The sequence below is a fragment of the Ambystoma mexicanum genome, chromosome 8 (genome assembly GCF_040938575.1).
Source record: "Ambystoma mexicanum isolate Mex_15411 chromosome 8, UKY_AmexF1_1, whole genome shotgun sequence".
NCBI lineage: Eukaryota > Metazoa > Chordata > Amphibia > Caudata > Ambystomatidae > Ambystoma > Ambystoma mexicanum.
Window position 1 is genome coordinate 515,849,210 of NC_090929.1, and position 22,402 is coordinate 515,871,611.

At 46.4% G+C, this 22,402-nt stretch overlaps 1 protein-coding gene across 2 annotated transcripts in view; it reads left to right on the forward strand.

Annotated features, from left to right (window-relative positions):
* RER1 (retention in endoplasmic reticulum sorting receptor 1) overlaps positions 1-22,402 on the forward strand; it is a 268,578-nt gene that overhangs the window by 231,068 nt on the left and 15,108 nt on the right. For both annotated transcript variants that reach the window (XM_069610189.1, XM_069610188.1), the window contains exon 6: positions 8,449-8,584. In XM_069610189.1, the coding sequence (XP_069466290.1) occupies positions 8,449-8,584 (136 nt within the window). The remainder of the gene's footprint in view (positions 1-8,448; positions 8,585-22,402) is intronic.

Here is a 22,402-nt window from a genome sequence, read left to right on the forward strand (position 1 = left end):
GAATCACATGGGAGGAGACTCATATTAACGTGAATTGGTATTCTTTTGAACTCCTAATTCCCCTATTCTCCCTGGAGTATTGATGGCTGTTAGGTAAGAATTGATGTAGTCACACTGTGTGAGACTACACAACACTTATCTGCTTGATATTAGGTAACCCACCTTTTGGTAAAGGTCTGTACTACACAAGTTGGTAGTGTGACTAAGCAGCCAGACCTATCTCAAGGGGGATAAATGTGAGCTCTAGCAATGAAATTCGTCAGTACAAGTAACACGCTCAAGGTTTCAGTTATAAATATGTCTTTAATTAACATCTAGTTTTAAATGAGCATTCTTTAAAAAGGCAATTTGTGTAACAAGGTAAATATACTTTAAAAATACTTTTCAGAATCGGAACAAGTTAGTGGATAATCTTTGGATATACATTTTACACAATTCCTACACCCTGAGGTGACTTCAATCACAAGGACAGTAATGGCATTTATGTATGGTTGCAGAAAGGAAAGGCTTAAGGAAGGAAAAAAGGTTAAAACAGGTAAATCTTCCAATGATATCTAAACAAACCTTTCCCAGCAATAACAACCTAAAACAAGTTACCACCTGTGAGGGACAAACAATATCAAAGTCAATAGGTTAGAAGAGTCTGCAGGGAACCAGGACAGCCGAAGTCAATTTGAAACAGTGTATGGAGCTGAGACCCTTCTTAGAATCAAAGTCTTGCACAGTTAGAGAGTTTGTAGAAAAATCACCTGTAGGGTCCCAAGCTGTTAATTATTACTGTGAGAAACAGAGTTGGAATCAACTCCAAAATTAAACCACTGCAAATCTCAACTGAGAAAAGCACTGGTGAAAGACAATGAGGTAAGTACCTCTGGTTTGAAGAAGAGTGGTCCAGCTGGATTCTGTCCTCTAGCAGCGATACAGACCCTGTGTACCTGAGCCTCAGTCATGGGGACAAGAGGGAGGATGTCTGGAGGGCTCCTGTGGCACTTTTGAGATCGTCGGCAGCTTCGGGCTCTTTTCGGTTGAGCGGCACTTTGTGGTTTTAGCGCTTCGTAAACAGCACCGTCTCGAATACTGGTTGGGCTTCCTTCACTCCTTGGGTCCTGCACTCTGGTGAGGGGACTAGAGCTCTGGTCGTCCTGCTTCTGGAGGGTCCTTGGGAGTCTTCTGGAGCTTCTGGCTGGATTTCAGACTTTGCACTCGACTACGGATTTCTCGACCCATGTTACTTGGTTCTTGCAGCAGAAAAGAAGTTCAGGCAGTCTGGGAAGATGGTCTAGTGGAGTTCGTCTCGGGGTTAGCTGGTCCCACTAAAACAAGGGAAGAAGTCATTCCTTCCAGAGCTTCTCTGTCGAATCGAAAAAAGGAGTTTCAGCACAGCAGCAGGACTTAACCAGGCAACTGAAAGGTCCAGGAGGATGCAGCAGGCTTCGTTCACGGTTTCTTCATCAGGTATTTCTCCCAGTGGTCGACTCTGCCTCTAGTCCCGAAACCCTCGCCTTTTAAGCAGGTTTCTCCCATTCATGCACAGCATGGGCTGTCAATCACACAGCAGGGTGGCCAGTCAACCAGGACTGGTTGCATTCAGACACTACTTGAGACAAAGGACTGGGGAGCTTTGAGAACCTCCCTCACATCCTGCCTTTCCAGACACACTGGATCCAGAGGAGGGCTTCAGGGCTGAAGCACACCAAAGGAAAATTAATAAAGGGCTCAAACTTGGCTCAATGCACAGAGTAAAACCCAAGAAAGACCTCACAAACAGAAAATGGCGAAAAAAGAAGACCTGGCCATTTTGACAAAATGGTCACCCATGGGTGCTGTACTGCAGCTGAGGGTTCAGCCTGGGGTAGAAAAGCACAATGGGAGGAAGATTAAACCACTGCTACCAACCATTTAAAGTAATGAGGGTAACATAAAAATGTGTGTGTGCTGGACCTACAAAAGAGAAAAGGTAAGTAAAATGGTGTGTGCTGGACTACAAAAGAGAAAAGTCAATTTCACTTTACTATTCTTGGGTACAGTAATTCACACATGAAAAGGTATTTAAACCTTATGAGAAATGTAAAGGATTTCTCTGTGACACTGCACTGAAGAAAGTAGATGCCTATAGAGTTTGTCAGACTCCAAAAACAGCGGAAACACATAATCCAAATCAGGTCAAAACACATGAGACAGTGAGAAAAAGGTCTCCCTCATTCCAGGGTTAAAATTAAAAAAGTCCTAACGTCCAGCAAAAGAGCTGGGGGTCTCTAAGGTTGAAGGGAATTAGCACATAAATGAGAATTCTCCCTAACACTCGTTCCTCCTCCTCCCCCAGACTAAGGGACAGGAGGATCTAATCCTCATCAGGATGGATCTCCTGTTGCAAGTCGGTTAAATGGTTTGCTGGGTCCACCAGCAATCTCTTGTAACCCTTGCTATGGCACTTTTTAACAGGTGTTTTCATTTGAAAGCTATATGACCTACAAATACTGTTGGGTATATCTTTCTTGTTTAACGTATAGGGGATCTGATTGAACAGTCCTTCAGAAGCTGTGACAACTTCTGAACCTACAGTAGGCTTTTTCAAGGGGTTCTTAGACAGAAATCCCTTAGATCTAGACGGCCCTCCATGATTCCTCACCACCTCTCTCACAAGAGCAGGTTGGGTCTCTGGTATCTTAGTTGGAGGGGTTGTGATCAAGCAAGGTACATGCTACCATTTTCTCTGTGATCTTATTTTACTTGGCTTAGAAGTTTCCCTCCTAACACTAGGATTTATACTGGAGTCTTGAGCAGAAGATCCAACAGTCTTAAAGTGTTTAGCCTTAGACTTTTCTTTCCTGATGTTCCACCAGTTTTGAGAATTATCAGTTCTCACAGGCCTAGATAGGAGTCCAATTTAGGCTATCCACCCCTTCCTCACCAGCAGTGTGGGTCAAAGACTCTACAGTTGGAGTGGCAATGATGGAGTGTGGTTGGGGCTCCCATTTCCCTCATACTCTAGTCTTGGATTTGCCTTGGTTAGAGTACAGCCAGTCAGGGAAGATGGTCCAATGGAGTTAGTCTCGGGGTTAGTTGGTCCCACTAACCCAAGGGAAGAATTCGTACCTTCCGGAGCTTCTCTGCCAAATCGGAAAAGGAGTTTCAGTACAGCAGCAGGGCTTCATGTGGCAATTCAAAGGTCCAGGAGGATGCAGCAGGCTGTGTTCACGGTTTCTTCATCAGGTATTTCTCCCAGTGGTCGACTCTGCCTCTAGTCCCAAAACCCTCGCCTTTTAAACGGGTTTTTCCCATTCATGCACAGCCTAGGCTGTCAATCACACAGCAGGGTGGCTGTCCAGGGTGTCGAGTAGACCAGGAAAGAAACAGTTGATTTGACGAAATGTGGTTGTGGTAAAAAGGTGTTGTGGAAAGACATTAGTAACTATATTATTTTGCTAAACTATTGCATCACCAAAGGTGGTTGCTGTGCTATCCTGACAAGACAAAAACATTCAACTGGAAGAATAATTGTGATATTCTAATGTTTGTTTTGAATACTGAGAAAGACCTTCTGTGGAGGAAAACGACTGCTTTGGTTTTGGAACAAGTGTTTGTGAGAGAGGCATTTACTTTACCAAGTGGAAGGACACAGTGGATGGAAATGAACATTTTTGTTGAACTGTACTTAACTTTGTTGAATTCGACCTTTTCCAAGGGTATTCCTGAATTGATCTAGGGGAAGGTAGCCTAACCATGGTCACAAGGAGTACTTTATAAAAAACTAGAAGTTTGAACTTTTGCAATGTTTTGTTGAACTGAAGAAAGCCAAATATTCCTCAGGGTCAGAGACTTTTGGACACTAGGTCACCTTTCTTTAGTTTTAGTTTGCTAGGCAGGGATACTCTTATTAGGATAGGGAAAGATGGGCGTTTATCTTGCCCCTTTTTATTTTAATACAAGGCAAACATTGAGAAAACTATGCCTTTGTGTTCTTCTAGCATTTCTGACCCCTTACAATGTTCTCTTTAGATCCCAACAGGACAGTACATTAAAATAAGATGCACTTAGACAGAAAACGCTAAGTGACTACACATATACAAACACTTCACAAAACTCATACTTGCATGATAATCTGTTCTTCTATGATCATGAAAGATCCGTTCTGGCCATTATTGTACTAATACTGTTAAAGAAGTATTAACCATAAAGCTGTTCCAGTATTTACATTGCAGATGTCGGTCTATCAAAGGTAGTTTGGTAAACTTGCACAGTGCCAGAACATTCTGCAAGGGGAGTGTTGCATAACAACCGGAGTTATTCAACGTCTTTGTACAGTAACATTAGAACTTAAGCCTACACTGTGCATGAACTTCGATGTATGTCAAAGAGGAGTTTGAACAAATACTGGGTGATCCCTTTGCTGTTTAAAGTAAAACCTTGGCAAAACATTTGACACAAGCACGAAGGGTTACTTAATAGAGTTTATCTTTGTGAAAAAGTGTATGCTGATCAAGGAAGATATCGATTACATGACTTACCATGACTCTAGAGATAACTTCTAACAAAAAAAAGGCAGTCTTCCTCTAATACTGGCTGCCTGAGTAATCTTGGCTTTTAGAAGACAAAGCCTCCAAGTACCTGAACACCATCTATCTAGCAATCGACCTGCAATGTTCCTGGATTTAAGAAATGGATAGGGAACCCAATAATGCTCTTTAAATAGCAGATTCTCCTGCTAGGGGAAGGGGAATTGGAAGAGCCGAGGAGGTCTGAACGCAGTTAGCGGGAGCCACTTGATGCTGCTGGCACCATTGGGATGCTGTCAGCTTTTTCAGTAAAATGGAATGAGCGGGAAAACATGCAAGCATGCGCCCATGCAGTGCAGGCGTATGCTCATGGTGTTCGTGATGGGGAGTGTGTCAACTTGGTGAGATTGTCCACTTAAAGATTCCAAACCCCTACCAAATGTGTTGTTGCCAGGTGGATGCTCTTAACGACCCATGTCCACTGTCAAAAGGCAAAGCTGCTGTGCTTGTTGTAAAGTCAACCTTGTCTGTTGACTTAAAACGGCTATATGTGCTTTTCCTGCTGAGAAATCACGAGATGCTTTTTTAACTAGCCACTGATAAAGTTGTAATAAGTATTGCACTTCACTGTACAGCGTGCTTATTTTCTACATGCATACAGTCATACATTTACCTTCTGTGGCCTCACAGTGCCATCTAGTGGATTTTTTTTAATGCTAATCCTTTTCTTCAAATTGTTTTACAGTCAGTTTTTTTCTTTACCTTTCTTAACATGCACGACACTTAACCTTAAGAGTACCTTTTCATGGGTGGAGGGAAGAGTGGGGGTTGTTATCCCGCCCTCCACAGACCCCTTTCTGTCATTGACCCCTGAAATCTCCCGTAATCCCTCATATAGTTTCTTTTTTAAACCGTACCTCTTTTTTTGCTATTATTTTTCAAACTTGCAATACTATATTATTTCCCACATTTCGTTATTTTTTCATCCTGTTGTTTTTTTACCCTCTTTATTTTCTTAATTCGTTATTTTGACCCCTTCATTTATTGTCTTTTTATATTTTTTTCCTGCAGTGTAATCACTGCTTACCCTTAAACATGACCATCATGGTGGTGTCTGTTAAGAGAAGCAGTATTTAATAATAGAAATCTTATTTAACGCTTGGACGTAACATGAGCCTCTTTGTATCAATCAGATTGTGTGTAGTTCCCATCCAAACCATGGCAAGACTGTTGCGATTTCTACTTCCACGGGATGGGAGCGACATTCCACTTGTGCCAGAAGGTCATGCTCCGTGAACCACCAGCCAATATTCAAGACCCACTGCATAGAAATGAAGACAGAAAATACACTGCATACTTTTTCTGGCCCCACTGCTGAACAAGATCAAGTTATGTGTAGCAAATCCGGAATTGGGTCCAGATGACCACATGGGTACAGAACGGGAGAAGACCAAAGGAGCACTGGTAGCGCTAAGCTGTATTCGAGTAACAGCTGCCAAAGTGTCTGTGAGTGCATGTATTCTTTCAGGAGCCGGAATGTCAGATCCTATTCTGGATTCGGTTTAGAAGCGGAGTGTTGGGGCGATGAGGAAGTTCGAGAATACTTCCATTCATTGAAAGACAAGCAGAAGTCAATGAACAGATCTGTCATTTTGCTGAGGCGCTAGCCAAGGCACCGTGAGGGGAAGGGAACTTACCATTCAGTCATCTAAATAAGGGCGGGTGCTAATAGAGGAGTAGGAAGGATGAGAGGGATGGAGGGAGCAAGAGTGGGGGTGATAGTGTGATATGTTTTTAATAGGCTGTTTTCATCTCTGGTTGCTGGCAGATCAAGCGTACCTGTCCCAGGACTAATCCATCGCCCTTTCACTTGTCATGCTCTCCACCACTACACCCTCAACTTTAATGGATCACAAGCAACATCGGATTCATTGATCATTGCCCACAAACCACTGCAGTAATTTTTGTTCAGATGAAACACATTCAGTAGAAGTTTTCAGAATCCACCGTTGACAGATACTATGAGCTTCAATATTGGATCTCCTCCTGCAGGGTTCCCTTTATCCTTAGGTTGTGGTGGTACCTTGGAGCATCCTTTGTTGTTAAACCTGCTAAACACCTCAGAGCAGAGTAAGAAATGAATTGGTTTTCCTACACCTCAAACTCAAATTGGTAAAAGGCAAGGTTGAAGTGTGCACCTGTATCTTTGGGCAAAGAGGGCACATCAGAGCAAGCCCCAGTGACATGATGCTGCCTGGGCAAATAAGTGAAGACCCCAGTGGAAGAGCACCTTATCTAAGACTCCAATGCTGCAATAAGTTGTGGACGCTATAAAAAAGTGTCTTACCTTTCCAATGCCCCACTAAGTAGTCGTTTTGGAACCGCTGCATTTGGCAGAGCCAGAAGACAAGGTCACTGGAAATTGTGTTTTCGGAAATGGAACTGAGAAAGGAACATGCCATGGATGTTTTCCACAGACCCGAACACACACAACAAATGTTTTTTTTTTAACATGTTTTTTTCAGTAAGCAGCTAGGTTGGAGAATGGCCTACTCTATGGGTATGCAGTTCGCAGTAAGCTAATATAAGCAGAACAATCAAAGGCAGGAGGATTTATAGAAGTGTTGTGGAAGAGCCTAATCTAAAGGACCAGAGAAGACCAGTGCTCAATCCCGAAGCTAGTTGCAAGATTCCTGGGTGTCCAGCAAGCAGGACAGTGTTCTGCAAGTCACTCCCAATTGTCTGAGTCTTGAGTGTGGCTGTGGTCTTTGTCTGGATCAGTGCAGTTGGCCTCAACGTTTGTCTTCATCCTGCCTTACAGGGTGGAGTGACTGCTTTTAAACAGCTAGCTTGGCAAGCCCTCTATGGGCTTCCCCCTAGGCATTTCTCTGTGGATCAGACTCCTAGTTCCAGGTGGTCACGTGCCGGCTGGGTACTTTTGTTGCGATTTACATCTAATACTCCACATCTGATTTTTACATGCTGTTCGTGAGGCTTCTTTTTTGGGCTAGTAGCCGCGCACCACCTGCCTGGGTTGGGGCTAGATCTCATAGCTCACTTTACGCTCACTGCTTGGGGATCTGGTGTGTGGCTCGTGTTAGTCTCTAGGTTTGGGTTCTCAGCAGACCCCTCAACCTAGACTCTCCACTCAACCAGATGTCTCCTAAGCTCTGGCTCCAGTGGCGTCACCACCACCCTTTATCCCTCCTCATTTCCCTTTTTGACTGGGCCAACCCAAGTTCTGCTCTCCTGGTTCCCCCTCTCTCGCTTTCCTCACTCTAGCACCACTATCTCAGGAACACATCCCTATCACTCACCAGGTTAGGAAGCTTCTGCCTCCGCTTATAAAAGTGCTGGCTGTGATGGAAATAATGAGGGATTGGATTCACAGGTACTTTTCCACATTAGCTTCATGAAATGTGATTGGCACGTGCTTGGTGAGTACCCCCCCCTCCCCAACACCCCCCACTCCCTATTACTGTCACCAGTGTATGTATTTCCCTGCAACATATTTCTCGTGAACAAGGGTCGACCTGGCCTGTAACCCCAAGATTTTAAATAAATACTCTGTCCGCCAAGGCGGCTTCGGGACCCGGGTTATGGCTTCCCCTGCACCCCCTCTGCTCCCTCTGTGTTGCTGCGTGGAAAGTGAGTGTTTGTTGTTTGGGACTTCAGCATCGGCCATATCATTTCTGCTTGCCTTTGGCTCAGGATCCATGCCAAAGCTGGCGCTTCCAGTGTGCTCTGATCTTTCTTCACCTGCAGCTAGGCTTTATAAAGAAACTAGTCAAAATGTCCTCCTATCTCCTCCATTCAGTATTTACAATAGTGTGATCTGATGTATAAAGTGATTTACCTGTTTGCTTGACTAGATCGCACAAGCTCAGAACATTTCAAAAATGTAGATTTTTTTTTATTTTTTAATATTGATTTTCTTTGTATTTTATTCCAGGCATTCTGCGACAAAAGGTATTGTGGTTGCTATGGTGTGTACATTTTTTGAGGCTTTCAACGTTCCAGTATTCTGGCCCATTCTCGTGATGTACTTCATCATGTTATTCTGCATCACCATGAAGAGGCAAATCAAGGTATGTTACATACTAGTCAGGGTTCGCTTGCGGAATAAGCATGCACATTTTACATTTAACACTGTTGTTAACGGACTTCTGAACTCTTGCCGCAACATGACAACATTAACATACTCCCCAATTGCCAATGCAAGTATACTCCGTTTGGCAATTCAAATTTGCCCTATTGGTATACATTTGCAAAATCCATGTCTGTACCCAATCATGTAATCTCAGTTTCTGATGCTTGTTAATCTGTTTAGAATCACATGCTGTGCATATGGTCCGACATCCAGTGGTAACCGCGGAGTATTGCATCTTGTCTTTCGGGGACCGAAAAGGGGATGTCGGCATAGGCGTGTCTGTAACACTATCCCTATCGTGACGTGTAGTGTACCCAAAATACCTCACACGGCGAGGTCCCTCAGATTGTTTTTTTCCACCCAGATAACTGGTTGCCCTATAGCGGAGCTCGTCCATAAGAGACATTGTTTATCCTAAACCGACTTGTCGGTTATTTCCCTTTAAGTTATTTTGACGGCAAGAACAACTTCGACGAAGACTACGGGGGACTTGCCTACGGCGGTGGATTTCGGCACCTAAGATCCAGTGGCTGAAGCATCCACGTGGCCGGGCCCTCTGGCCGGCCTCTCGAGGCGGACACTTCTAGGTCCGCCACGCCCATCCCCAACCCTTCAAGGCCTGACTGGTCTCGCTTCAGGGACAACACCCGGCGACAGGGGTTTACAAAGACATTACACTAAACGCACAACCACTCTACCTATTTTGACAGGTACGTCGAAAAAGGTGAAAGCGCCAGCAGGGCCGTCGAAAATTTCGGTGGGTTTCTCGGATCGTTCAGATCCAAAGCCTTCCCCGCATCCGCAGCAGCATTTGACGACTGGGCATCCCAAAACAAACAAGGGCGCTATCCCTAAATCAAGTTTACATGTTGAAGCGCGGAATTTCGATGCTCCGATGGTCACGAAAGGCCCGGTAGGCCCAAAAACTACAACTAGGCCTCAAGGTGAAAAACCTACCGCTAGGCCCTCTAGCGCAGCGGTAGGCGGTAAACCTCCCGATTAGACCTTCGGAACCACTATCTCACGCTGAGTTGGTGGAAATCGAACACAGTATCGGTAGAATTACTTCGGCGGTTAGGTTTATAGCTATTCCGTCGCAAAACATGGGGCAGGCCGTGGACAAATATATAGATATGCCATGGTGCCCCGATTCTCGCGATGACTACGAGGACAGTCCAAGAGCCTCTTTCCAACACCCTGAGTGACAAATTTCGGCATCAAGAGGCGGTAGACAACGTTTTTCCACCCGTAGGCCCTTCTAGTTCCTCTAAGTGGACAAGGGAGAAATTTGAAGGGTGCATGGATTATCTTGAGAAAATTATTTATTTTTCTGAACATCCTTCACCGGAAAGATCTTGTGGAGAGCCTAATCCTAAATCTGCTTCACAGTTACAAGAGGATCAGCCCTCAGTCCCCGTCCTCATGAAGACATCATTCAAATGTATACTTATCAGGACACTTACAGTGAAGATGAAGAACCTCTCTTCCTGCAGGGCTACAATGAGGACCAGGTGGATGCCACAGACAATTGGGAAGAAACACACCAAGTGGGGCCGGACCCATGGACGCTCCCCCAACAAGATCAGGACACAGAAGTGCCTGGATTCTCCTTGTCCACCCCGGCTCGCCAGGCCTCACCTGTAGACGACCAAAGGGCCTTCAATGCCATGTTAAGGAAGGCAGCAGATCACTTTCATATCACTACCCAAGAGGCGGTGCCTGAGCAGGACATTGTAGAAGATATTCTTAAGGAGAAACCGCCCTCTAGCCAGGCCATTCCCCTCCTTAATTCTATTAAGAGAAAATTGGCACCCTCCCTGGTGTCACCAGCTCAAACCCGGGCAGTGAACCCAAGAGTAGAAAAGTTATTTCGGCCAGCTCCTTTGGACCCTCAATACATTAAAGAGCATGCCACCCCTGATTCCCTGGTGATGAACAGGTGACTACCACCCGGAAACGGGCAGGAGTACCCCTTGCTACGGGGGAGGTGTGATGCTGGAAATGCATCGGAGGGACAGGGCCTCCGTATCCTTGTCCTTTACTGCCTTTTTATCGTGTGTTCTGTCATATTTTCCGCGCAGGAGTTCATGTGGGACTCCTGGCGGTGCAGCTCTCTTTTGGTTTGGTGAACAGACCCACGGGATACCCTTACGGCACCCATGGGTGGGGTGTACAACCCTGTGCCCCTAGTGTATGTTTTTGGGCATCTGTGGGTGGCCCGCAGAGCAGGGTATGGGCTGGTGGCAGCTCCATTCTGAATTGGACAGGTGCGCTGAGTATCCTCCATTTTGGGGTACCCAGGCCCTGCCATTGCAATCAGTTGATTCCTGATGGAAAACAAGATGGACCCTGTGTCCTCTTGCTTTCTATTACCTGTTACCTTGTTTTCCCAAAGTCCTGGGAAGCCCTGACTCTGTCCCTTCCCCCTGACTGGCTGTTGGGTGGAAGTTCCATATATGGTGTTGTTGTGAAGTCCAGTCCAGACTGACTGGAGCCTTCCCAGTGACTGTATGCTGTGGGTACGCCCTGTGGGTGGGACCTGGGTGAATGGAGTGTGTGACCAATATGCACTTCTTGTTGTGGCTGTCTGGTTTCTGGTAGGAGAGACAAAGACTGAGACAGCCCTGCCCGAAACTGGCCTGAATGCAGTGTGTAGTGTTGAATGGCTGGGTACTCGTCCCAATCCACATTCCTTGTTGCGAGTGTCTAAGAGGGAGGAGGATGGCCTGAATGCACTGTGCGCCTGATTGGCTGACTGACTGCATGAATGCCCTTCTGTATGATTGGCTGCTGAGAGTGACCCAGCAGTGTGGATGAGAGACAAGATGGTATATCTGGGGACCTCTCACCACTGGAAATTGTTCAGAAGCTGTGTCTACACTTGAAGAGTAACTGGAACTGCTGATCCTCGACGCCCAGCTGGAAGACGAAGACTTGCTGTTGCATTTGCTTCGACCTGATCTGACAGCTGCCGAACTCGTCAAGGGCTGATCCGAGAGAGGACCTGGTAAGGCGCCCTCTTCCCGTGCTCCGAGGGACCATCGAGCACCGCTAACCTTCGCCGAAGCTCCCTGGAAGTCAGACCCTCGAAAGGCTGCCGACCCGAGACGGGACCGCTGAGGAGAACGAATCAAAGCACCCGAAGTCCATTGCCGTCGACCAGGGTTTGCAGGTTTGTGTAACCGCTGGAGGCCCGTTAAAGTTGTGTTCCCCAGCCGTGGGGACCGCTTGACGCCGTGCCGCCACCGACTGGAGCCGCCCGCTCCTTTGCCTAAGGACATTTGAATCAAAGGACTCCCTTGTCCGCAACGTCGACCGCTCTGTCCCGCCAGAGAAAGTCGAGGATGACCAACGCGCCGAGGAGAATCCGCTGGTGGGTTTCCCGCCACCTGAAGGCCACAAAGACTTCGACGACTCAACGCCCTCGTTGGGCCACAGCTCTTCTGAAACTCTTTGCGGTCCTGAACAATCTATCGCCGAGGTGCCCCGCACACCTCATCCTCGCAGGACGTCGCTGACGAGCACCGCCTGGATCGACATCGGGGTCTCGGCACCCTTGAACTTCTCATTGCCGCCGTCGACGACAAGTTCACCATCTTAGACGCCTCTTGACGATCCGTGGCTCCTGCTTTAAAGGGAGTCACTCAAGAAGGATCCTTCGACGCGTCTTCGAAGAACACTACTCCACCAGGTACATTGGGGGGGTAAAACCTTAATAGGAGGAAACAAGGCTATTGAACAATATATGGACTGGGCTTGTGCTATATATCTTTATTTTACAGGTTGCCCAGGTGGGGGGGCTCTCCACACAGAACTGTACCTAGTGGTAGGGGCCAGTATTCTGCCTACCGTTTCAACCATCTTGCTTTCCTTCCTATCTCTATTGCTGGTTTCCACGTTATTAGTCTGTGTGACATTTGAACTGTACAGTTGATGCACGTTAACGAGATTTGATAACATTGGTGGTACCACTTTAGAATTGTAAATATTTATCATTGTTGATTTCCGAGTACAAAGTGCGTTATTGTGATCGTGTACATACCTTTGAATATTAATTATATAAAGACTGTGTTTTCAGTAATACAGTGTGTGGACATTCCTTTGGGGGGGTTCGGGGACTACACTGTACTTAAGAACCAGCCTGCATCACCTCCTGAGAAGCTAGGCCTTGATTGCTCGACTACGTTACCAATAATAGAGAATCTTGGCTGGGGTCCTCTGTACCCTCTACCATATAGAGAGCGGAAGTACAGACACCCCCCTCCAGTCTTTATAGGAGGCGCCTCCAGATAGAGAATCCAAGAGGTTATATGCCTTAGTTAAGCGGGTTACCTCGGCTGCCGCATATACCACGCCCATAGCGAATAACACTACGCTGCTGGCGAGTTATACTAACACTCAGTGGAACATAGTACAGGTAGGTCTCCAGGAGATCCCAGAACCCATCAGGTCAAAACTTCTCACTATTGTGGCCGAAGGCAGGCAAGTGAACCAGAATGTGGTAAAGAACACTCTGGACATGGCTGAAACAGCAGGCAGGTCTCTGGCACAGGGAACCTTACTTAAAAGGCACGCTTGGCTTCGTACCTCAGGGTTTAAGCCTGAAACACAGGCTGCTCTCATCAATAAACCCATTGAAGAAACTAACCTGTTCGGAAAGGCGGTCAATGAGGCCTTAGAAACAGCCAAAAAAAGAGCTTGAGACTCTTAAGACCCTGCAACAAATTACTCAGACATTCCCCCCCCAGAGAGGAGGTAATGCTAGTCGGTCCTTTCGATGGCAGTCCCGTGCAAGTCAGAAACTTTAATGCTGGACAAACTTCAGGAAGCCCTGCATACTACTCACCAAGGGGTCAGCGACGCGGCAAAGCCAGAGGTAGAGGCCCCAATCCTAGAGGAGCAGCAGCCTCTGGTCAGAAATGACCATCAGATCCAGGTCCCCTCCCATGTCACCCCGGTCGGGGGACGCTTAACAGGGGATAACTTCAGATCAGTGGGTCATAAAGACGGTCGCCCACAGTTACTGCGTGGAATTTGCCCAACCTCCACAATTCAGACCACCGCGCTCACAGCGCCTCTCACCAGACCATCTGGAGATCCTGAATCAAGAGGTGGAAGCGCTGCTGGGAAAGGACACCATAGAAGCCGTCCCTTTTCTTCAGGTAAACAAGGGTATTTATTCAGTGTACTTCCTTGTACCCAAAAAGGACTTCACCATGCGCCCTGTTCTAGACCTGCGCCCAGCGTACAAGTTCTTAAATCCGCAACATTTTCACATGGTAACGCTACAGAAGGTGATCTCACTGTTGAAACGGGGGACTGCATGGCAACATTGGACATGAAAGATGCATACTTTCATATTTCAATGTTGCCAGCGCACAGGAAATATCTAAGGTTCATGGTAGAGGACCGGCATTACCAATTCAAAGTGCTGCCTTTCGGCATCGCCTCAGCGCCAAGGCTGTTTACCAAGGTACTGGCAGTAGCAGCAGCACACCTGCGCAGACTATCTGTCCCGGTTTACCCTTACCTCGACGACCGGCTCATAATAGGGGACTCGTACAACACATGTTTTTTGAACACCCAAAGGACCGTAGACCTTCTGTTCAGTCTGGGATTCTCCATCAACGAGAAAAAATCCTGTCTAGTCCCCAGCCAAGTAAAACAATTTCTGGGGGCTCTAATCCAGATAAAAGACGGCCTCGTCTTCCCCTCCAACGAGAGGGTTTAGAACATGCTTTTTCAGATCCCTCAATATGCAGCCAGTCGGGAGGTGACGGTGCACAGAGGCATGCTTTTGCTAGGGATGATGGCGTCATGCATATACTTGGTTCCCCAGGCATGGCTGCGCATGAGTCCTATGCAAGAGTGGCTCAACAGCCAGTGGTGTCAGGCCAGCGGACAATGGGAAGATCTGGTAGTTGTCTCGCCAGCCCTCGATCTCTCTCTGCAGTGGTGGTCATGGGATAACCTTCTGAAGGGTAAAACCTTCACCACCCCTGCAGTGGAAGCCACTCTCACGACAGACTCATCCCTCACGGGGTGGGGGGGCTCACCTGCTTAATCAGACAGCGCATGGAGTGTGGTCCTCACAAGTCGCGTCCAACCATATAAACTTACTGGAGCTATTAGCGGTGTTCAAGGCATTAAAAGCTTTTCAAATGCTACTACAAGGGAAGACAGTGCTGATTCTAACAGACAGCACTACAGCCATGTATTACCTGGACAAACAGGGGGCACTCACTCTCCAGGGCTATCCAAGCTGTCCCAAAACATTTGAATATGGGCTCTCAAACACAAGATGTTTCTGTTGTCTCAACATGTTCCAGGGGAACTCAATCTTCTGGCAGACTTGCTCAGCAGAGATTTCCCTCTGCCCGTAGAGTATGAATGGCATCTGCACGAAAACATCGTATCCAACGTCTCTGCAGAATGGGGCTTCCCAAAGATCGATCTGTTTGCAACTCAGGAGAACGCCCAATGCCAAGACTACGCCTCCAGGTACCCCCAGAACCGCTCCAAGGGGAACAGTCTCTGGATAACATGGTCAAGGAAATTTGTCTATGCTTTACCCCCACCCCACCCCCCCGACTCCCTTTCTCAACAAAATAGTGCACAAGATGCACCAGGAACCAGTTACCATGATACTGGTGGCCCCCATGTGTGCCCGCCAATCCTGGTTTGCTCATTGATGAAAATTTCCCTCTCCCCACCAGTAAAACTACCCTGTCCGTACAACATGTTGTCTCAGGTCAGGTGGAGACCCTACATACCCACAAACTCTGAACTTAGCAGCCCGGCTCCTGAGGTCATAGAGTTTTGACACCTACAGCTCCCTCAGAAATGCATGGACATACTCAGGGAAGTGAGGGAACCTAACACCTGTTATTGCTATGCCAGCAAATGGAAACGTTTTGTTATCTGGTGTAATACCAAGGCCGTCAATCCCATAGATTGCTCACCCACACACATTGTACTTTACCTAACCCATTTGTTTGACACAGGATTGGTCTTCAATTCTCTGAAGGTTCATCTGGCAGCTCTTTCAGCCTACACCACGTCAAAACAAAAGGTGTTGTGGTGGAAGATACTAGTGATTAAGGTCTTTATGCAAGGGGTTAAAATAATGTATCCTCCCATTTCTCACCCAGCTCCTGGATGGGATCTAAATGTGGTTTTAACCAGGCTCATGGGGTCCCCCTTTGAGCCAATGCATAGAGCAAGTCTAAAAGACCTTATTGATAAAACGGCCTTCATAGTGGCTATCGCTTCTATCAGAAGGGTTAGTGAACTACAAGCCCTTTCTGTTCTAGACCCCTTTGTTACAGTCCACAGGGATAAGGTAGTTCTGCGCACGCATCCCAGATTTGCGCCTAAATTCATCTCAAAGTCCCATGTGAACCAATCGATTGAACTTCCTACCTTTTTCCAGAATCCCACTAGCATTGCTGAAAGAAGCCTACACACACTAGATGTGCGCAGGGCAGTCATGTTCTACCTGGAAAGAACGAAACCACTGAGGAAAACAAAGCAATTTTTTGTTTCAGGGGCAGCTGGCAGAGAAGGGGATCCTGTCACAAAATCAGCTATCTCAAGGTGGATTGCCAAATGCATCACACTATGTTACGCTCTTGCTAAGAGAGAACTGCCCTTCAAGCCTAGAGCACACTCTACTCGGGGCACTGGGGCTTCCATAGCATTCATTGCAAATGTTCCCCTAGAGTCCATTTGCAAAGCAGCAACCTGGAGTTCTGTACACACCTTTACAAAACACTATTGCCTAGACACTCATTCTAGGTCTGATTCTCAGGTGGGACAAGCAGTACTAAGACATCTTTTCTTTACTGTTCCTTCTCACAACCCACCTCCAACTCCGGGTACTGATCGCTGGTCTATGCACAGCATGTGATTCTAAGCAGACCAACAAGCATCAGAAGACTTGCATTACTTACTGTAATAGCATTTCTGATGATTGCATCTGCTTAGATTCACATGCACCCTCCCAACCTCCCTGCTAAGGGTGGAAGGAACATAGACGTCTTACTACTTCTCTCTTCTTCATGTACTCGCTCACAATAGCCTTGGGCTCCCTCATGGCAGAAAATGTACAATCGGCTCGTGAGGGATTTTGGGTACACTACATGTCACGATAGGGATAGTGTTAAAGACACGCCTATGCCGACATCCCCTTTCGGTCCCCGAAAGACAAGATGCAATACTCTGCGGTTATCACTGGATGTAGGACCATATGCACAGCATTTGAATCTAAGCGGATACAATAATCAGAAATGCTATTACGGTAAGTATTTGTATTTTTATTATTTATATAACGCACAAGGCCCAAGGGCATCCGGGCGCATCACTTAGGTTACAGACATAATATATAGCAATGTAATAAGGAGTGCAGTACAGTAAACAAGAGGACATTTTAAGATTATATACAAATAAACAATCAAATGACAACTACTACATGTTTACACCAGAGTAATCGCATGGGGAAGAATGGACGATCAAATCAGGGCAAGTCTTGGGCAGACAGCCAGGCTTTGGCTTTGCACTTGAAGGCCAAGAAGGAGGGTTCCGCTCTGAGCGGATTAGGTAGCGCGTTCTACAGTTTCGCCGCCAGGACTGGGAAACTGCTCCCACCAGATCTCTGAAGATTAAAGCACGGTATGGAAGTGCAATTAGTTTGGGCACTTCTGAGTAGTCTTTCCGGTAGTGTGGATTGTAAATCTGCTGGCCATATAACTAGGTGCTTGGTTAGCGAGGCATTTGTGTTAGAGCTAGTGCTTTAAGTGACACTCTTTGAGATACTGAGAGCCATCGGATACTCCGTCTAGTGTCGGAGATCTGATGGTTCCTGGGGATCTTTAGTGCCGCTATGATAGCATTATTTTTGATGACTTGTAACTTATTGATATTGCATTGGTTAGTGCCGAGATAGAGGGTGTTACAGTAGTCAATTTTGGACATAACCAGGGTCCTAGCTAGAGTGCTGCAATTGGCTGGTGATAGGAAAGGACGGCATGCTGTGATGAGCTTGCATGTATAAGCTGCAGCAGATGATACTACGTTGGTTTGTCTGGTCAGAGAGAGGGTAGTCGATATAGATACCAAGTGTTTTTGTATCCTTAGCGACCTTGATGGTGTTATTCGCATATTTTAGTATAGGTGACACCCAGATAATCGAGGATGTCGAAAAGTGGCTTTGTGAACACGTAGAGTGTAGGGGAAACGCACGATACTTGTGGTTCCCCACATGTGACTGGCGAGGGTTCAGCGGTCGCAGAAGGAGAAAAAACCCTCATGGATCTGTTGTCCAAGAATGATGTGATCCAGGCCGTTGTTTTATCAGAGAAATGGGTGGCTAGTTTAAGGTGAAGGCAAAGGATTTGGTGATTTACTAGGTCGAAAGCCGCAGATAAGTCTAATAGGAGTAGAAGGGCCAGTTTACCCTTATCTTTTAGATCTTCAATCTGTGTTTTGAGATCTATAAGGGTGGTTTCGGTACTGTGCCGAGGATGGAATCCTGATTGCCTCAGTCCCAAGAGATTGTTAGTTTCCAGATAATCTTGAATCTGCAAGTAAGCAACATAATCAAGAATTTTTTGCAGGAATGGGACCGTGGTGATGGGCCTGTAATTGGTAGGTATATTAGCATCCAGTGTAGGTTTTTTAAGGAGTGGGATGACCCAGGCATCCTTCAGGTTGTCAGGGACAATCCCAGAGCTAAATGAGGAATTTATGAGCGTTGTAATGAAGGGTGCTAGATTGTGCGAAGCCTCCTTAATAATGGGAGCAGGACATAAGTCACCCTGACAGTTAGAGGGTTTGAGATAGTTGATAATATGTTCAACTTCGATGATGGAAAGGGGCGAGAAGCTGAAAGGTTTCAAGGAGTCAAAGTTGGTGTTATTTGTGACCTGAGGGGTTTTAGGTTGCATGCCGATATGCAGACTGTTTTTTTGTCATTGATTTTAGTTTGGAGAGTGGCTTTTTTTTACCAAGGAGTGCCTTTTGAATAATGGCGCACCATGTACTATCTTTGGGACAGGTGTCGGGAGGCGTGACAGGGGATTCCAGTTCCTTTAATATTCTGAATAACTCCTTAGTATTAGATTTAGCTAATTCGATGCGCTTGTCATACGTATCTCTTTTAGCCTGAAGTATAGCCTCTTTGTAGTTCAGAGTGGCTAATGCAATGCTTGCTTTATTTATTTCCGTTGAATTTCGAGGTTCCGTTTTTCTTTACGTAGGATTCTCAATTGCCGTGTGAACCATAAGTTGTGGTGGGCCCGTGGTTTAGGTTTTCTAGATTTAATGAATGCAATAAGGTCAAGGGCTTTCAACATAGTCTGGTTGAACGTGTCTATCAGGACCGTTGGATCAGAGCATGAGGAGGAGTGTTCATTGAGAACTGGGAGGATTAGTGGGAGTAGTTTAGCGCAGGTTATGTTACGCTCGTTTCTTGTGGAAGTCGCAGGTGCGATGTCAGGAATGGTATAGAGGATTCTAGCCAGGATACTGAAAGTGATTAGAAGGTGGTCTGTCCACACACACATAGATTCAACATTGTTACATTAATGTTACAATTTAAGTCGGCTATCCAATCGAGGATCCTGCCCTTGGAATGTGTAGGCATGTTGATCTGTTGTGTAAAGCCTAAATTAAGCAGCAAGTTGTTAATATCCTGGGCTGAGGCATCATTGGGGTCTGGGAAGCCTAAATTGAAATCACCTAATACAATTATTTGAGATTTGGTGTTGGTGTTATCAGCAAGGATGTAGGAAAGGTCTTCAGCAAACGTGGATATATGCCCAAGGGGTCTATAAATAAAGTGGAGTATAATAGTCTGATTAGGGGTGAGGGCTAACTTCGCTGTGAGTAGTTCAGCTGAGCTGATTTGATGAGCAGGGAATAGGCAGAGATTGATGACATTTTTATGTATGATGGCAATGCCACCTCCTTTAGTTTGACTGGTATTGCGGTCACTTCTAATGATGGTATAGCCTGTGGGAATAGCTAGGGACAGTAGCGGTCCTGAGGCATCATGAAGACCGGTTTCAGTAATGGCAATGAAGTCAAGGTTTAGAGTTGTGATGAGATCAGCCATATCAAGGGCATGTGCCGTAAGTGATCTGACATTGATCAATGCAGCCTTAAGAGATGGGTTGGGGACATGAGGTAAAGTGCTTTCATCAAGATTAGTCTCCACTAAGGTTGTGTGGGGGGGGGGGGGTTGCGTGAGCTGTTGCCTCTAGATGAGATAGGTTGGTATGCTGGATGGTGTTTGTAGGGTGGTGGGAAACATGAGGGAGTCTAGATCAGAGTCTGAGATTCCTCAGGGGCACAGTGCAAGGTTGGTTGGGAGTCGGTTTGGTGTCAAGCCAGAGGGCAGGGGAGTTGAGGTAAGGGTTAGTGAAGTGAGCAGCTGTGGCTGTCATTTGGATAGGGTGTTGCTGCCGGATGATGTGCAGGGTGCTGCTAAGACTATGTGCATGTGAGGTAGGAAGCATGTTAGGCGTGAGTTGAGGAGCGCAGGGGAGCAAAGGATGAGAGTGCGAGCAGGCATGTGGTAGGGCTGCTGGTGAGGGGTTGAGATAGAGTGAGTATACTCCAGACAATGCTAGTAGCTTGAGGAGGAGACACAGTGCGGGGTGAGCAATAACAGAGGGAGTGCCCTGGCCATACATAGTAACTGAGCCCGCAATCGTGTCAGGGGGTTAGGTTGGACGGGGTACAGTTTGCAGAAGGTTTATAAGTGGTGCTGCAGTAGAAAGTTGGGACGGGCTAGGGAAAATGCCTCAGGCGGGTAGGCAAGTTGACAATGGCACATCCATAACAATGGATAAAATACATCAAAGGATGTGCAGCATTTAAGTAGGCAGTGGTGTTCTTAATTGTGAAGACGGAGGTAGTGCACAGAAAGGAGCCAGTAGTTGGCAATTGGTCTAAACGTTCATCAGGATGGGGCAGTGTAAAGCAATGATTGAAACAAAATTATGATACAAAGCGCTAGCAAGGAGCATAAATAGTGCAATTGTGTAGAACAAATCACAAGTAGTAATCGAGTGGTTTTATAGGCATTCGGGTGGTGCAGATACAGACAATGATCAGTAATGCAATAGCTCAAAGGCAGTCATTTGTTAGTGGGGTTGGAAGCACAGAGACCGATGCAATGTGAATCAGAGGTAATACCTCAAGCAGTCTCTGTGTACAATGAAAGGCAGTTGTAAGTACAAGCATAGAAAGCAAGTACGTGTATAATAATCAAGTGGACAGCGTAAGCGTGTTAAGCACTTGTAAATTAATGTGACAATAGGCACGGGGGCATTATCTTGTACGGGTATGGCTAAGCGTATAGTCAATGTCTACATTGAATGTAAGTCTTACTCTTGATGTGCAGGCAGCCAGGGACGTGTTGATGGGTCGGCGGTGGAGCATCCAGTCTGACGCATCAGGCAGGGTTCACAGCAGTAGTAGCAATGTTAGTTTCGGTCATAGATTCCGGGCGAACGGCGAGGAAGGCTGTGGACAGGCGCAGACAGGCCCTTTTGTTGGCCCTTCGGTTGTGAACTTCCTGCCCACGGCTTCTGCCTGTCGGTTGAAGCAGGATGCTGATAGGCTGCTGTACAGCCAATCAGAGGCTGTGATTCGGAAGGCTGGGCCCGCCAGGCACAGTGCTTTTCGAATGTTGCTGGCACGGCGGCCATTGACCGCATTGTATTCAATGGCGGTCTATGGATGGGTGCATTCAGATGGTGCCAATATGCACATCCCGGCCGACGGGGTATTGTAGGCCCTTGGGACAGTGAAGGCAGTAAATGGCAGTACTCGTAGCAATTGTGGGCGATGGGCAGTCAGGAGTATCGCTGTGGGGCGTCACTGCTGCAAAGGGGCTCTTACCCTAGATGTAAGCGGACGGAGCGGAGTGTACTCGATAACAATGTTCCAGGATAGGATGAGATCAGGCGCAGACGGGCCCTTTTGTTGGCCCTTCGGTTGTGGACTTCCTGCGCACGGCTTCCGGCTGTCAGTTGAAGCAGGATGCTGATAGGCTGCTTAATGCATGTCACATTTTCCGTTTGCATGATAAGAGGATGTCGGTGAGATTTTTCAAGTGCCCTCAAAATCTGACCTGTAGTTCTAGGCAGGATTTACCAATGAGTTCGACCTGACCGTCGTTTGACAACATTATAGAACAGCCAGACTTCACTCAGAGGAGTGAATCGGTTGGTCATAAGGTACAGTTTGCCAACCCATAAGCATACAATAAAGGACTTTACACACAGTATATTGAAAGAAAAAATAAACTCTTTGGTAGGAGCATTTAAGGGCTATATACATTTGCAGGTGAATACTAAATTTAGGTACTAGTATTATGAAAACTGTAAAGTGGTTGATGCAGCGACCCAAGACACCTGTAAGTCAAAGATTAAGATAACCACTCAGCACAATACATCTACATAACTACTTTACAAGTGTGGAACTGTCGTTTCTACACAGAATGGATTCTCAATAGGACAGTGGTGGGTCTATTTCAGACCCAAATCGCCTTTCAAACCCTTAAGAAAAACAAGACATTAAACAAGTTAGTAACGTTGTACTTGCTTTACAAAGGCTTCCAAAAGTGAAAAGGTATCATACTACAATGTATAGAAATGTACAGACATCATCAGGATTGCTCCAAAATCTCCAGGAACCCAAGGAGAAGAAATGTACATTGGCAGTTCATAAGTAAGTGAATGGTGTTGTC